Source organism: Leptodactylus fuscus, chromosome 5 (assembly GCF_031893055.1).
Source record: "Leptodactylus fuscus isolate aLepFus1 chromosome 5, aLepFus1.hap2, whole genome shotgun sequence".
NCBI classification, from domain to species: domain Eukaryota; kingdom Metazoa; phylum Chordata; class Amphibia; order Anura; family Leptodactylidae; genus Leptodactylus; species Leptodactylus fuscus.
The window spans coordinates 150,774,183-150,787,597 of record NC_134269.1 but is presented as its reverse complement, the minus strand read 5'-3'; the positions used below and the strand labels follow the sequence as shown (position 1 = coordinate 150,787,597).

The window sequence follows — 13,415 nt, the reverse complement described above, 5'->3', positions numbered from 1 at the left end:
ATACAGCCACCTAATGCTGGTAACACTGGCAAAGACACATTGCTGCGCGTGTATTTAATAAAAGGGCATGTTTATTGTGTTTACAAACAAGTTTCAAAAACAAAAAGGAAAACATGTATGACTTTACTACTACCTAGTAGTATTTTTTTTTTCCAAAATGCCAACAGCCCCTCAAGCTGTATGAAGGTCATCTAAAGATTTATTAGAAAATCAACACGGTTCCACTCACAGTTCACCAAGACAGTTCTAAAACTAACATGTTTAGACAAACGAAAAAAAAAAATAAAAAAATTAAGAAGACTAATTTTTGATGTATTTTGATTTTTATATATTTTTTGACGGAGATAGCAAAAAAGATTTCAAGCAAGATCCGTCACACATCGATGTCCTGCATTTCACAAATTCCATTTTACTTTGGAACAAAAAGTTCTGTATAATTTTTTTTCCAACGTAAAAAAAAAAAAAAAAAAAAAAAAAAAAAAATATGAAAATTAAGAATTAAACTTTTTTTTTAAACAAACTAAGGAGAGGCCATAATTTTCAGAATAACACTGCGGCTCATTTTCGTCTGAAGCATTAGTGTTATTTTTTTCTTTTTTGCTATTTGGCTATTAAATTTATCTACAATATTCAACATGTAAATTGCAGGCAAAGAATTTAGAACAATTTCAATAGAAACACCCCTTTTTCTTGAAAATACAGCAGTGTTTAAAGGACATTCTTTTTTTTTTTTTCTTTTTTTTTTTTTTACTTCATCATATATAAGGAAACTTCCCTTCTATGAACAGGAACAAAATATCTATAAACCTTGTAAACAGATCTGTATCATTTATAACATAAATAATCAAATGAACATCCCAGGGCCCCAGAAATAATAATAATAATGAGGATCAATATAAACTAGAGCATTGCTAACACACTGTCCAGGCCAATGATTGTTTAGTGTAACTGATGTTCTGCAGGTCACTTTTGCTGGGTTACGATTTATCAGTCAAAGGTCGTCCCAATAAGCCCATCCCTTTCCGTCCCGAGAAAAGCACCCTCAGTCTGGCAGAAAGCATTTTTTTCTTAAAAAAATAAATCTACATTCATACAAGTGTGTCTTCATTTGAAGTCCATAAGGCAGGCTCTCTCACCTGCCTGTCGCAATGTGTGAAAAGGACCCAGTGTTCTTTGCAAATCAGCTATAATCTTAACATTCATCTTACAATCAGAGTGAAGTCTCCAGACTATGTAGTGGACTGCCTGGGGATGAAGAGGTAGCTGACTTGTTCGGTTCTATTGTAAGATGTATTCCACTATCGACCGCATTGTTATTTTTATTTGGAGAGGGTGGTGGAGTAGAGTGACGTTTTGTGGGAGCATCATCTTCAGCGTCTGTGTCATCAATGAGCGGAATATGAGGCTCAGAGTCTTCTATTCTAAACTCCGGGTGTGTCATGAAATTGTGGATTGAGCTTCGTGACTCAGGTTTTTCCAGTCCTTCATACAGAGAACTACGAAATGCATTCACCACTCGAATCTGAAGATCACAAGAGGTAAAAAAAGAAAGAGGGAAGACAAAGAAAATATATTAAAACAGCAGAAGGAACGCGTGTCTGGAAATGGTTTTTATGTGAATCTGAACTCACAAATACTAAACAATGAACTCAAACTGTGCAAAATGCAGTGTGGACTTGCAACATACTGTAAAAAATAAAGGAATAAAAAACATTTTGGTCAATATAGACTGAAGCCGACACTGATGGTTTGTGGCAGATAACATATGTGAAATTGTTACTCTGGTACGGCAATAGTTACCAAGCACTATTCCATTCTATTGAGTTAGAAAACTTGGTGCTGCAAAAATATTTTTAGAGCGTGTGCAAAAAAAATGTTCAAGTGTATTTTTCACAGGTACATTTAGGAGGGAAAAAAAAATTAAAACCTTTAGCACAACAGGTAAACCAATTCTCATGCCAGGAATTAGGATACCAACTATTAAGCCAAGCATATGTGTAAGCCGAATGGTACAATGAACTTGAAGCTGCAGAAGTCATGCAGAAAGCAAAAAAACAACTGTGTAAAATACCTCACAAAACGTAAATATTCGAGCATATACCAGGTTTGTCTTCACCAAATCTCCAATTACAAAAAAGCCAGACATTTGTGGATTTCTTATTTTATTAAAGTAGCAAACGTGAAAGTCAATGGTCAAGACAAATAAAACTCCTTTAAAACCTGTCACCTTGCAGACTATTGCATCTACAAACTAAACACAAGGATGCCTATCGTATCAAGAGTGAAGTAGGCACCAGCGCCCCAGAAACATCAATGCATAACCTGCTTTTTATACCTGTCTTCTAAACCAGGGAGCAAAGAAATTCTTAGGGTGTGTGTCAGTACCAAAAAGCAGCAAGCTAATAAGTCACTGTGACTGGCTTGTCCGTGTGATGGCAGATGGCATGGGGTATATGAGCTGCCATGAAAGACAGAAAATTAAATTGGATCTGCCAGTAAAAGCAGACTCCTCACAATACTGAAGTCTGGCTCGTTGCCAGCACCAGGTTCACAAGTAGGCGAGGATTTGTATCAAGTGGCAAACACTTCTTGCAGTTTTGTTCAGGAACCAAGAATGTTTCCTATGCATGAGCCTGCATGGTATAGCTGAACATTGGAGATACTGGCTTTACAATAATATGTACTATATAAGTCACACAGGAACCAAGGAAATGAAAGCTGTCTTCTATATCATAAGAACTATACAGTTTGGTATGATATCAATTTCTTATCAATGAGATCATGGATGTGACATATACCAAAAAAAACGGCATAATAGAACTAATGGAGTAGTTTGGTCAGTAATCAGTTTTCTTATAAAGAAAAATAAAAAAAATAAATTAAATTCTGTATCATTTTAAGTTTCTACCAGGTCCCCCAATGGCCTCTGTACTCCCTGGTAATTGTTGGCGTCTACCAGGAAGTAAAGAAGAGACCAGCAGGGGACCTGGCAGTAACCCCTGAAAAGATGTCTGGTTGTGGAATTAAAATGAATATTGGGGGGGGGGGGGGATTCTGTATTGGCCACTGCTGTGTTATCCAAAGTTTCCTCACTACATAGTAACACAATTTACTGTTATGGTAGCTTGGTACACACACAGTGTTATAAAATATGATTTTTACAGAGATGTGTGTAAGCTTACAATATGTTTTACAATGCTAAAGCGTACAAATATGCATTGCTGTGTTTGGAGTCTTCCATCAGCTGAAGACCTGCACAGGAGTGAATGAAAAGGCCTACACGTTGTAACAAAAGAAAAACTTCCTTAGGCCGGGTTCACACAGGGTTTTTTGGTCCAGAAGCTGAGGCGGAGACCGCCTCAGTTTCCGGACCAAAAAAAACAGGTAGCTGCACTGCACCAGCATCCAGTTGCACACTCCGCTCCAGATTAGGTCCAAATGAATGGGCCTAGCTGGGAGGAGGCAGTGTCTACAGGCGGCTTCGCAAGCTAAATCCCCCTGAAGAATGAGCATGTCGCTTCTTTTTTCCAGGAGCAAGAACAAACGGAGTTAGGAATGTAAGACCTCAGCAGTGGCTTATCTCCAGTGAAAACTTCAGGTGTTGGCTTATTCCCCTCTTCCTAATATGTTCCATGCTCAGTGATCCCTACTTCTCATAAAATCTGAAGAACTAGAGAAAGACAGACTTATCTTCCAGCAAGGTCCAAAGGAACATGACTGGTCTGTTATAGAGACACAGGTCTGGACACAAAATGGTAGGATATTTTATAATAAAAAATGCAGTTGCATCACACATAAGTGTAAATTTATTGGGCCAAACAAAAAAAAAAAAAATAGGCCGCAAAGGTGAACTTTCCCTAAGGCTTCACTGACAAACAGGAAAATCCATTAAGGTTTATTCCTACAGTCCAATGTATAGAAGAACCCTCACACAGTTTCTAAGCACAACCAGTAGCCATAAGCAGGTGACATTAGGTATATACTCGAAAATTTACTATGACATTATTTTCAATCTAGGCAAATACATTCATGTAAAACAGAAAAATTGATGAAGCGACAAAAAACGTGCAGGATCTCATACTTTTAAGCTTGCATTTGCTAATACTCAAACCAGTTATTTAGCCCTCTAAAAATAAACACATGGGGTGTATTATCCTTGTGAAGGGAAAGCTTTATGAGCAGCCTGAACAATGAGCTTACTGAGGAGAAAATGAGAAACGTTAGGTGTGTGAATTAGGATGTGTTAATTTCATGCACTTAGGAACACACACTCACACCCCACAGTAGTAGAAGCGGTAGAGGAGGAAAACACTACATGTGTAGGGGTAGAAATATTTGTTACATCATGATGCTGGCTGGCGATGGAGGGTTGCCGCCTTAAAGCCCCCTGAATGGAACTTCCACTTTGGAAAGCATTCACTACATCCATCTGCAAGGAATCAGAGATTGTGACAGCTTGCTCAGCAAGAGAGAGAGAGAACAAGAGAAAGGACCATCCCATCTACAACAAACGAAAAACAAAAAAAAACAAAAAAGCAAAAAAAGAGAAAAAGGCACTTTATAGAGCAGCTAATAAAAGCAAATTGAAGAAAGGTAAAAGGAAGATCATGTGAAACTAAAGAGATTCTTTCAAGCGTTTTGAGGATAATATAGATAAGGGAGAGACCGCACACACACATACCACTCACATTTCAATCTAGTTGGCCCTGCGAGCCCTTAGAATTTATATTGTCCCCTACATAGCTCTTCCCTCATTTATGACCATACCTGAGTTTGGATTCTGTTTAGGCCCCTAAACCATAAGATCTGACCACGGCGTAGCTCTCTTTCTGCGTGGTCAATCTCCTCCACGTCTTCGGCAAGCTCCTCTTCTGGTATCTCATCCTTCTGTGTCCCGTGACCTGCTTCCTTTAGGAACTTTAAACGACTGGTTGGTATTGTTGTTACCAGCTAAACAAAGGTAAAGATCAGATTAAAGGTAGATGGATGAGTTTGCTACATGTGCGCCATCAGAAATACCCAACCGTAATCTGAATCTGAAAATATAACCATAGCTTATTCAGCCAACGCCATTAAGCAATACATTTTCCTTCAACAGATAACCAGATCTGCAGCCTGAACCCACGTTAAGTCTAACGTCCAAGTAATAGTCTGTACTATATACAGTATGTAAACATATACCTGCTAAGAGATTCTAAAACTATCTCCACGGACATTAATGACTTCTTCTTAACTATAAATGGGTAAAGAGGAAAGTGCGGGCATAAACATTTACATTACCTGGCCCCAGAGCAATGTTCCCATACCCAGGAAAACTGACCACAGCCATTGATCTACTGTCAGTTCTGTACAACTAAAAGGCTTTCCACCAAACTGCACAATGACGATCTATAAGAGAAGACCAACAAAGAGCAGCTGTTAAATCCACCATCAATAGCAAGGAGTAAATCCATTATCAAATCGTCCAACTTCTGGAAAGATTGCAGGTAAAAGATGTAGAAATCTTTCACAACACGGACAACAAACTTGTTTCAGTCTCTTTTGCTTGCACGTGTAAGGAGATTTATCTTGCAACATGATTGCAACCTTATTAAGTTTGTCTCCCTAGGTTTTTGCAAGAATTCCGCGGGAAACATCAGGATCTAATGGCATTTATCACTTCATGTACACAGCTCTCTAGTGTTAAGTAAAAAAAAATAAATTAACTCTTTAAAAGGGAGTTTTTCAGAGCCCATGATATCAACCCTGCCCCATAGATAGAATGAAGATGACCCTAGCCTAACTAGATTTTTTCATTGTCAATTTGTGCCTCCATTGTTAATACATATCAATTCTTGTCAATCTGCAAATGATTTCTTTGGATCGAGGAGGGCATTGCCTCTTACCTCTTTGGAGCAATGGTAACTCTTGTTGCCTCAAAGAGCTCATTAGCACATTAAAAAAATTAAATTACCAAATTAACAATCAGTGGGAAAACACTGACTCAGGTGACCCTCACCTATCTATAGAATAGGTTGAGATGTTTAATTTGCATGTTAAGGCTCAACTACTTTGTTTTTCCTATCCCTACATTTCAAAATTCATAACCTTTTTCATCGACATGTGAAGACTTTTGCTTTCAGTAGCTCAAGGTTTTTGAGGAAAGTGTGTGTGTGTGTGTGTGTGAGTGATTTCCTATACAATATACAGCAATTCTTCCGTATTTCGGTATATTGTACATTACTTTAGACGTTTATTTAGTCTTCTTTCATGTCTGTACACAATAGCCAGGAGGCTAATGACAGACCTCTGCTGGATGACATGGCAACTCCCTCAGAACCACTGGATCTGGTCACAGAGGGTGCCATGGTCATTAGCACTGAAGTTCTCAGAGATAAGGAGAATTAAGTCATCTGGGTAACATTATGTCAGCTTCTTCCTGTCGGCCCACATTACAAATAGGGAAAGACCTGTCAATCTAGCGGAGCTGGAAAGGAAGAAACCAATGGAGAGTTCCTACAATCAATCATTCACCTTTGGTCTGGCTTTTAGACAATGTTTTCTAGAAAATACTGTGGCAATTCAGAATGACACACAGACCTTTGTAATGGTACTGTGGCGATTTGAAGCTGCCAAAACCACAGATGCATTTTTTTCCTCAGAGAACCAATGAGGAGAAAACTTTCACGCATCGAAAACAATCTAGTATAAAAAAAAATATAAAGAAAAAACAAAAACTATATGCTTACCTGTATGATAAAAGTACCTAATACAATGCTGCAGAAAATAATGTTGTTAAATATTCCTTCAAAAACATTTCTTTCACCGTGAATCTTCCTTGCATTGATTTCATTAAATAGCTGCATCATAACAAAGGTGTTGAACACAATGGTATAATGTTGGGATGGAGGAGCATGGAGAGGAGCATTTCGCCCACTGTCAATATCAAATAGTTTTTCACCTGCAATACAAAGTGTCATATTCATCATCCAGATACATTTATGAAAATTGACAGTCTAGCAAAGCAGTAACCAAAAACCAACCAATAGACAATCCCCAATGTCCTATTTTAAAGAGATTCTACCATGAAAAACTTTTCTTTTCTCATTTCTCATTGACACGTCAGAATAGCCTTAAGAAAGGCTATTCTTCTCCTACCTTTAGATGTCTTCTTTGCCCCGCTGTTCGGTTAAAATTCAGTTTTCTTTCGGTATGCAAATGAGTTCTCTCGCAGCACTGGGGGCGGCCCCAATGCTGCGAGAGATCTCTCTCCAGTGCCGCGAGAGTTCTCTCTCCAGTGCCGCCTCCATCTTCTGGAACATCCTCTTCATGCATCTTCTTCCGGCGCTGGGGTCACACTTCTACGCCTGCGCAGTCGCCTCTACCATCGGGCCGCAGGCAGAGCTGAATGCACATGCTGGTGGCCATGTTTTTGTGGCTGCTTATGCGAGCATGCGCAATACACTTTATACTCCGTTGAACTACAGGAGCGTACTGCGCATGCTCGCGTAAGTGGCCACAAAAACATGGCCACCAGCATGTACATTTGGCTCTGCCTGCGGCCTGATGGCAGAGCCGACTGCGCAGGTGTACAAGTGTGACCCCAGCGCCGGAAGAAGATGCATGAAGAGAATGTTCCAGAAGATGGAGGCGGCGCTGGAGAGAGTTCTCTCGCAGCATTGGGAACGCCTCCAGTGCTGTTTGAGCGCTGGGGCCTGTCCCCAGTGCTGCAAGAGAACTCCTTTGCATACCGACGGAAAATGTAATTTTAACCGAACAGTGGGGGCGAAGAAAACATTTAAGAGTAGGAGAAGAATAGCCTTTCTTAAGGCTATTCCAATGTGTCAACAAAAAAAAAAAAAAAAAAAAGTTTTTCATGGTAGAATCCCTTTAATGTATTTTGGTAGAAACCCAGATATAAAATGTTATATCCTCACACACAAACTGCTGTCGGCACTCTGACTCTATTGTGCAGGCAGCCCAGAAGTAAGGGCCCCATCACACAGAGTAAACACACATGTATTTTGGCAAAATACACGTGTAAAAATAAGACTCCCATTGACTTCAATGACATTTTACACGTGTATTTTGACGTGTATTTTTACACATGTGATCTGGGGGGTGATCTAGGTAAATATATCTTTTTGGTACACCAAGTAATTTAGAAGTTAGCCGGGATGGGCGTTTAGCTTAGATGAGACATCAATTGTCACTATACTTACAAATATATTCTTTCCCCATCACAGGAGACAAGGAAATGAGAAGTACTAGATCTAAGTCATTTAATTTGGCCTGACCACATTCACAGGTGATTGTGAATATTGTGCATGTTTCGTGTAGTTGATCACCAAGTGCTGTCAACTCCTTCTACCCCTTTATGTCTTTTTATATACCATTATTTTTACAGACATCAATGCGCATTTAACCCCTTCCTGGCATTTGACTTGCGTGTACATCAGGTGTTAACAGTATCATATAGCAGGCAGCCACTGATAACAGCTGTGAATAATATCAGCTATAATATATGCCACACTTAAAGGTAGGCTGTTAGCATGAAGAATATTAAACCTGCTAGGTCAGGCTCACCTGAATGTAACAACTCTTCTCTCCATGGTAATTTGTGCTTTTATTGCCGAGCTATTAATTTATTTCACAATATGCAAATGAGCAGTCGGAAATACAGAGGGTAGCTGTATTGCTTCAAATTGCTATGTCTCACACCAGTCCAATACGTTGGTGCAAACAGGAGAACATGGACCGGGCAAAATTTCAGCATAGCTACCTGGCCAAACAAGGACCACATTTAAAGTAGAGTGGGGCATAGCAATTTGGAGCAATGGAGCCACCCCTTGGTGCTCCAGGTTGCTCATGTGCATATTTTGAATGGCAGGGGAGGTATCTCAGCCATAGCAGCAGGAAAGTAGTGCACAAATAGTTTTATACAGCCAGGAATCCATCTATGGCTTGTCATTTTAGACCTTCTACTGCTCCGTACATGAAGTAGTGTAATGTGCCATTTTTATTGCACAGTGAACGCTGTAAAAGCAAAACCTAGAAGAAAATGGCACAATTGTTCTTTTCTTTCAAATTCACCCCATTCAGAATTCTTATTACAGATCCCCAACACATCTTAATTCTGCTGACAAAAAAAAATATATGATATATTATACAATACGGTGCAAAGATTTTTGGCAGGTGTGGAGTAAAGGGAAAAAAAAAAAGTGCAAAGTTAAGGCTCGTTCATACTTTGGAAAATTAAAAGGAATTTGCGACAAATATCCAACTTTGATTCCTCTTCATTTTCCTTCCCCTGGCGGAGTGCCGAATCACGGATCCGCCACAGATTAAAGAGGGGGATGTTTCAAAACTCGGACTTTGCTGTAGATTTCACAACTGCTTCAGTTAAAAACTTGAGCAGGACACATTTTTTCAGTGTCTTGCTGCGATCTTTCTCCCATTGAATACAGTGGGAGGCAGAAGCAGCTTCAAAATCAGCATCACATTCCACTGTATGGATGGCCCAAAAAATGCTTTATAAAAAAAAAAAAAAAAGTTTAGCTGATTTGTTCATTTACTTAATGTGGTAATATGTATAATGAGAAATCTAAATCAAATCAATTTTTGGCATGACTACCAAGTGTCTTCAGAAATATACATTCTTCTAGGTACACTTGTACACAGTTCTTGAAGGAACTTGTCAAGAAGGTTGTTCCAAACATCTCAGAGAACTAACTATACTGTAGATCTTCTGTGGATGTAGGCTGGCTCAAATTGAATCGATGTAAACACAGACAAACTTCATGTTGAGATCAGGGGTCTGTGAGGTCATATCTTCACTTCTAAGATTACTCATCCAAAGGGGGGGGGGGTCACACCAAGTATTGAATATCCGATTCAATCACTTCATATTCCGTATTTACAAAAATAATCTGAATCAAATTCTAGGGAACATACTTTGAAGGATTTTTTTCACGCCTGCATAAAAACATTTGCACAGTACTGTGTGTACATAATGTAAATAATAAAAACATATTAAACAGTACTTGCCTACAAATAAAAGCGTGAACACAACAACTAACTGGTAGACGGCATGACCTAAAATGTTTTTCATCATCGTACGAGATATGAGGGGTTTATTTCTTCCGTAGGGTTTCCTCAACAACAGAGATTCAGTTGGGGGCTCAGTTGCCAAAGCAAGAGATGCAAAAGTGTCCATAATAAGGTTAACCCACAACATCTGCACAGCTTTAAGTGGAGAGTCCTGTTAAATGGAGCAGAATACATACATATATGAAAAAAAAAAACTGTAAAAGTAAGATAAGATAATCCATTAATAGTCCCACCATGGGGAAATTCAGTGCGTTACAGCAGTATGGATAATAGAATAATAAATTCCAAGAAATAACACATTCAAGCTCATAGTAGATACAAAAGATACTAGGAGTCATAGCAACGAAGAAGAAAAGAAGGACTCCGGATCATTTAGTTCTCTGTGCGGAGTGATCTCCGCTTAGCCTGATGTAGATTATACATTATGTATATGCCTGACCGCAGTTGGGGGGGGGGGGGGGCGCTCCTGATAGCGCTCCTTCTCACACTTGGGGTGAGGCAGTCGGTCACTGACAGAACTGCCCAGTGCTATCACGGTCTCATACATGGGATGGGAGTTGTTCTCCAGCACTCTTTGTTGTCTGATAAACTTTATATAATAATGATCTGGGAAGAAATACTATTTAGCATTATGTCCATGCCAATGCCCCATGAAATAATAATTCTGAAGCATATTTTCTTATAGGTCTGTTGTGCCACGGTTTTGCCATTTCTCCTAGAATTTTCTGAATAACTGGACAGCAGGGTATTATGGTTTGGGCAATATGCAAACACATTCTGGCATTGTCCAATCCATACAGCCAGCACCAGACTGAGGAGGAACATTGCCACCTCACAATGGTAAATCCAGTTTTCACGTTATGAGCTATACATGTCATGTTTTTAGCATTAGTTTATGGAAAGAAAAAACAAAAAACACAAACACACCATGAAATGGTGGATGTAAATGGATCATCTGTTTCTAGCAGATTTTTTTTTTTTTTGGCAGGACACGCCTAGAGACAAGGAGAATAGTAACACCTAGTGCTCAATTTATTCATAAATATTCAGCAGGAAAGACACTAAAGAGTTATTATGAGAAAAGAACATCCAGAATATTTGAATGGGTAAGAGTTACAGTATGTACTAAAACAGACAGGTTCTCTAAGGCCACGGGGAGAATTTGCAGAGCGTTAAGTGTGCAGGAAATGCTGGTGGCTAACCTGCGGCACTGTACAGTTAACAGTAGTGGATGGGATAAGATTAAAAAAAAAAAAAAAAAAAAAAAAAAAAAAACAGAGCAAAGTGTCTTACTGCGGGCTCGAATCCCACAGCCAACACACTGGGATTACCAACTGAAAATTGAAGCATTAAAAAACAGATGGGCAGCTTTTTCTTTTTTCTTCTATGACCGAATCCACGATGGACATCCCAAAGTAGATGTTCCATGTGCCCTCATTTGTAGCGCTCTACTGTACCAGATACAGAATGCCAAGTAAAGCTGCATGGAATGTACCCAAGGAGATCATGTCAGATAGCATTAGGAACAATTATTGTTTGTCCTGTTGGTTCCTGCACTCCTACAACTAAAAGATAAGGTGCAAGAAGAAGGGAAAAAAAACCTTGCTCAGGTAACAATGCTTGACAGATTTAACACACATGTCGAAGTTTCGATGTAACCTTATCTATCCTTCCTGGAGTCATCCAAGCCCAGGCACTGCAGTACGCACTGTCATCTGTCAAGTGTTGCATATTTAATATGACTGAGGAAACTAAGAGAAACCATCTGAGTTACAGGACTTACTTGTGTGATACATGCTCCTGTAAAAGCTACAATGACAGCGACTACATTGACTGTAAGCTGGAACTGGAGAAATTTTGAAATACTGTCATACACGTTTCTTCCCCACATCACAGCTTTTACAATGCTGCTGAAGTTGTCATCTGTGAGAATAATATCAGATGCTTCTTTTGCAACATCTGTTCCGGCAATACCCTACGTGAGAACAGAAGAGAAGGGGGAAAAAAATAAATAAAATTCTAGCTTAAACACACAAAATTTCCTGAAGCAACACCACAGATAAAATATGTTACATGATGTTTTATTAAATAACTGGAGACTCTCGCCCGTCTCCAGAGCACTCACAAATGTAATGATGCACATAGATTGCTGCATTCTTTAAGTGAGGCGCGAACGTCCCAAGACACACAAATGGCACCATTTTGACAAAGACATGAAAACAGTCTTAGCTTTAATGCACTTCTACACAGTCACAGGAGCAATATGGCACCAATGTGACCATGCATCTTAAAGGGTGGCATGTACAGTCAAAACGTATGCACAATACAGGACTACCGCAAAATCCCACCATATCTGGGACAGGGAAAAGACATATTCTAGTAGCGAGAAATGAACAAGGCTTAGGGATAAAATGGGTGGCCAGTAGATGGCAGTAGTTTAGTGTCTTCAATTTATGAGAATATTACAAGAGCAGTGGTATGTACTGAAGGCAGCGGACGATAAATCTGAGCAGTAAACGTATTGCATGAGAAGGTTGTGCTTGGTGTGTATGGGTGCACTATACATATTAAACTCCATATAGACTTCTATTTGGACTTGCACTTGTTAGCAAACATAACTCTTCAAAAAAGGGGTAGGTTGGGGGGGCTGGGATGTATGGAACCCCTAAGCTTTTTAAATGTGGATATTTACATCATTCATAGTCAGAAAATATCCATACAATACAATTTTATTTTTTAAATAGTAAGACCACAAAACGGGGGAGAGGTGCACAGCAGAATTTGAGAGTCACAAAGAACTTGCAGCTGGAAGTGGCTGCGGACCCACCAATTTCTACCACAAATCTGTAATGTGGCATGCCATGGGTCTGCGCAAAGATTCAGGAAGGCTGTGAGAATATGCTTTGAAATTGAAGGACAGTTCTGTTGTGTGAACACACCCTTATAAGGGAGATCTCCAACATCTGACAAAAAAAATTCCTAGACCATTTGGAGTCCGACATAGATCAAGTAAACATTTCTCAAAATATAGGAAATGCCCAGATAGGAATCTTTCACACTTAACATGTGAGCTGGTAGCAAGCTAACGGGCTGCTGCCACTGGATAAACTGCTTGGTAAATTTCTTAAGAAATGCACGATACCAACTGAATCAAGTTCATTATCAAGTTCAGTGGTCCTCCAGAACGAGAATGGTAGGGAGGTCCTCATAAACAGTGTAGAGTCTCTGCAGCTCAGTACTCTGTGCCTCTGTGCAGTGCCTGGCTTAGTATGGAATCTAACAAGACAACCCCTTCATGGCTACATGTGGATACAGAGATATTACAG

The 13,415-nt window shown here is 39.4% G+C and overlaps 1 protein-coding gene across 7 annotated transcripts in view; it reads right to left on the bottom strand.

Annotated features, from left to right (window-relative positions):
- Positions 1–53: 53 nt before the first annotated feature.
- ATP2B1 (ATPase plasma membrane Ca2+ transporting 1) overlaps positions 54–13,415 on the bottom strand; it is an 80,274-nt gene continuing 66,912 nt past the window's right edge. For 3 of the 7 annotated variants that reach the window (XM_075274482.1, XM_075274481.1, XM_075274483.1), the window contains exons 16-22: positions 11,873–12,064; positions 10,027–10,240; positions 6,729–6,940; positions 5,281–5,388; positions 4,768–4,950; positions 4,343–4,501; positions 54–1,522 (exon numbers count right to left, since the gene is read on the bottom strand). In XM_075274482.1, coding sequence (XP_075130583.1) covers positions 1,211–1,522; positions 4,343–4,501; positions 4,768–4,950; positions 5,281–5,388; positions 6,729–6,940; positions 10,027–10,240; positions 11,873–12,064 — 1,380 coding nt within the window. In that variant the 3' untranslated portion in view covers positions 54–1,210. Of the gene's footprint in view, positions 1,523–4,275; positions 4,502–4,767; positions 4,951–5,280; positions 5,389–6,728; positions 6,941–10,026; positions 10,241–11,872; positions 12,065–13,415 lie in introns of all 7 variants that reach the window. The other 4 variants (XM_075274484.1, XM_075274487.1, XM_075274486.1 and 1 more) reach the window with 4 other exon arrangements.